The 3,090-nt window shown below is 44.0% G+C and overlaps 1 protein-coding gene across 1 annotated transcript in view; it reads right to left on the reverse strand.

Moving 5' to 3' along the window:
• Window positions 1-1,968: 1,968 nt before the first annotated feature.
• The window catches only part of wars2 (tryptophanyl tRNA synthetase 2, mitochondrial), a 16,036-nt gene continuing 14,914 nt past the window's right edge, over window positions 1,969-3,090 (reverse strand). The window contains exon 6 of the mRNA XM_056430368.1: window positions 1,969-2,538. Coding sequence (XP_056286343.1) covers window positions 2,090-2,538 — 449 coding nt within the window. The 3' untranslated portion in view covers window positions 1,969-2,089. The remainder of the gene's footprint in view (window positions 2,539-3,090) is intronic.

The raw sequence follows: 3,090 nt of genomic DNA on the forward strand, positions 1-3,090 counted from the left end.
CCCGTGACCGGCCCGCGGAGCCCCGGTGGAGCTCCGTGACCGGCCTCCCTCCCGGTGGAGCTCCGTGACCGGCCTCCCTCTCCCCGGTGGAGCTCCGTGACCGGCCTCCCTCTCCCCGGTGGAGCTCTGTGACCGGCCTCCCTCCCAGTGGAGCTCCGTGACCGGCCTCCCTCGTTATAATAATACTTTATGATTCATTTTACGGTCATTGTTTTGCTCTTTGACCCCTGACCCGCGCGTAACGCGCCCCGTTAATATTCAATGAGTGAAAGAAAAGCGTTTGACCCCGCGTGACCCCCCGGAGGGCAGAGCGCGCGCTAAAGCATCCGGATTGACAGCAGAAGCGAGCGACGACCGGGAAGAGCACGGTGTGCGCGTGCACGTGTGTTCACGTTCACCTGACGCTTTTTAAAGAAAATCACGAGCAGCACGTGGCTTTAATATTGTGCATGTGAGGTCAAAGTTCAACCTTTTGAAGGCGCGCGTGCGCAGCGAGAGGCCGCGCGCGAACAGAGAGCTTGTTTTGTTTTTTAGGGTCAGGAAAAAAACACGAAGCAGGATATAAATAAATAAATATATTGATTATGTGAAGACATGAGCAACTTTATGTTTACGTTTGAGTTTTCTGTTACAATAAAAGAAGAGAAGATTAATTCAAGATTCACAATATATATATATATATGCATCTATTTTCATCATATATATATATATATATATGATGATGAAAATAGATGCAGCTCTCCAGCCCTTTAGTAAAAAAAGTAAAAAAACTCCATTCTGCCGATTGTTCGTGTTTTTTTTTGTTCAGAAACAAATTGTTTTTATATTTCATATTATTCTTCATAGTATTATATTATTCTTCATATATTATATTATTCTTCATATTACTTCAACATTAAGACACATGGTGACCAAGCCGCTCATAACTTGTTCTACATTTCCGGGTCATTTACGAGGAAATCAGCTGTTTGGACGTTTATGACGTCATGATTCCTAAAAGAACTTGAGCAAACTAACTGTCAATTAATTAAATACCGTTTTCATTATCCTATGCTAAACCGCTCCACTCAGCCCCAATTAATATAACAAAATAAAGTAGAATAAAATGAAATTATTATAATAAAAGCAAATAATATAAATATAAAAAAAGAGTATGTATAATTTAATATATATATATATATTATTATAAGAAATGAAATACTCAGGACAAGTACGTAAACAAAATAAAGATTATATATGAATACACAGAACTTTTAAAGTGTGACACATGTGACTAACTATTGGTAAAAGTAATAAATGGGTTTTGATAAGCAGCAACATGTTGACGTCTGAAGGTCGAGAGCTTCGACTGTTACTAGTTTGCTCAGCTCTATTTATTTCTGTTTCCATTCACCTCCATCTCTTTAAGTGCTACATTTATTACCTATTCACCTCCACCTCTTTAAAAACTACATTTATTACCCATTCACCTCCATCTTTTTAAAAACTACATTTATTATCCATTTGCCTCCATCTTTTTAAAAACTACATTTATTATCCATTTGCCTCCATCTTTTTAAAAACTACATTTATTACCCATTCACCTCCATCTTTTAAAAAACAACATTTATTAAACAGGTCAGTGAAGGTGTCGCGCTCCCTTTGAAGCTTGCGTGCTGGTGTGTGTGTGAATGTGTTTCTGAGTGTGTGTGTGAGTGTGTTTGTGAGTGTGTGTGAGTGTGTTTGTGAGTGTGTTTGTGTGTGTGTTTGTGAGTGTGTTTGTGAGTGTGTGAATGTGTCTGTGTGAGTGTGTGTGTGTGTGTTTGAATGTGTGTGTGTGAGTGTGTTTGTGAGTGTGTGTGAATGTGTCTGTGTGAGTGTGTTTGTGAGTGTGTGTGAATGTGTGTGTGTGTTTGTGAGTGTGTGTGTGAATGTGTCTGTGAGTGTGTGTGAGTGTGTTTGTGTGTTAATAATAATAATACTAACCTCTCAGTCTTCTCTCATAGTTTTATTGCTCGTATGCACAACATCAAGGACCCCCTCTAAAGGTCAGAGGTCACGCTCAGGTAAACATGAAGGATAAACAACAACACTCCAATGTGTGCGACCGTCAGCAGAACCCAACCCTCTGCCGGACCTCGTGGAGCAGCGGCGCCGCCAGCTCCCGGGCCGCTCGGGCCCCGCGGGCCAGCACGGCCTCCAGGTGGGCTCGGTCCCCCCGGAGCCTCTGGATCTCCTCCCTGATGGGGGTCAGCCGGAGGACCACGGCCTCGCTGACCAGCGCCTTGTAGGCCGCCGTGTCCATGCCCCGGGCCCGGGCCACTGCCTCCTCCACGCCGATGGCGGCCGCCGCGGCGTGGATGGTCACCAGGTTGGACACGCCGGGCCGCCGCTCCGGGTCGAAGGTCACCTCGGAGGTGAAGTCGGTGACGGCGCGGCGCACCTTGAGGGCGATGGCGTCCGGCGAGTCGGTGATGAAGATGGTCGCCATGGTCTGGGGGTCGGATTTGGACATTTTGACCGAAGGGTCGCGGAGAGACTTGACCTTCAGTGTCGAGCCTGAAGGGAACAGATCAATAAAGATGATCAGTAAAGATGATCAGAAAAGATGATCAGAAAAGATGATCAATAAAGATGATCAATGACTGATATGATCAACAGTACTATGAAGTGTAATAAAGACCCTTTAAGGTACCCTGGAGAACCTTTAAGGGTACCCTTGAATATCCTTTACGGCTACACTAAAGACCCTCTAAGGTACCTTAAAGACACTAAAGACCCTCTAAGGTACCTTAAAGACCATTTAAGGTACCTTAAAGACCTTAAAGACCCTCTAAGGTACCTTAAAGACACTAAAGACCCTCTAAGGTACCCTGGAGAACCTTTAAGGGTACCCTTGAATATCCTTTACGGCTACACTAAAGACCCTCTAAGGTACCTTAAAGACACTAAAGACCCTCTAAGGTACCTTAAAGACCATCTAAGGTACCTTAAAGACCCTCTAAGGTACCTTAAAGACACTAAAGACCCTCTAAGGTACCTTAAAGACCCTAAAAACCCTCTAAGGTACCTTATCTTTCATCCCTGTTTCTTATATTTTGTGTTTTGTTT

The sequence above is a fragment of the Pseudoliparis swirei genome, chromosome 2 (assembly GCF_029220125.1).
Source record: "Pseudoliparis swirei isolate HS2019 ecotype Mariana Trench chromosome 2, NWPU_hadal_v1, whole genome shotgun sequence".
NCBI classification, from domain to species: domain Eukaryota; kingdom Metazoa; phylum Chordata; class Actinopteri; order Perciformes; family Liparidae; genus Pseudoliparis; species Pseudoliparis swirei.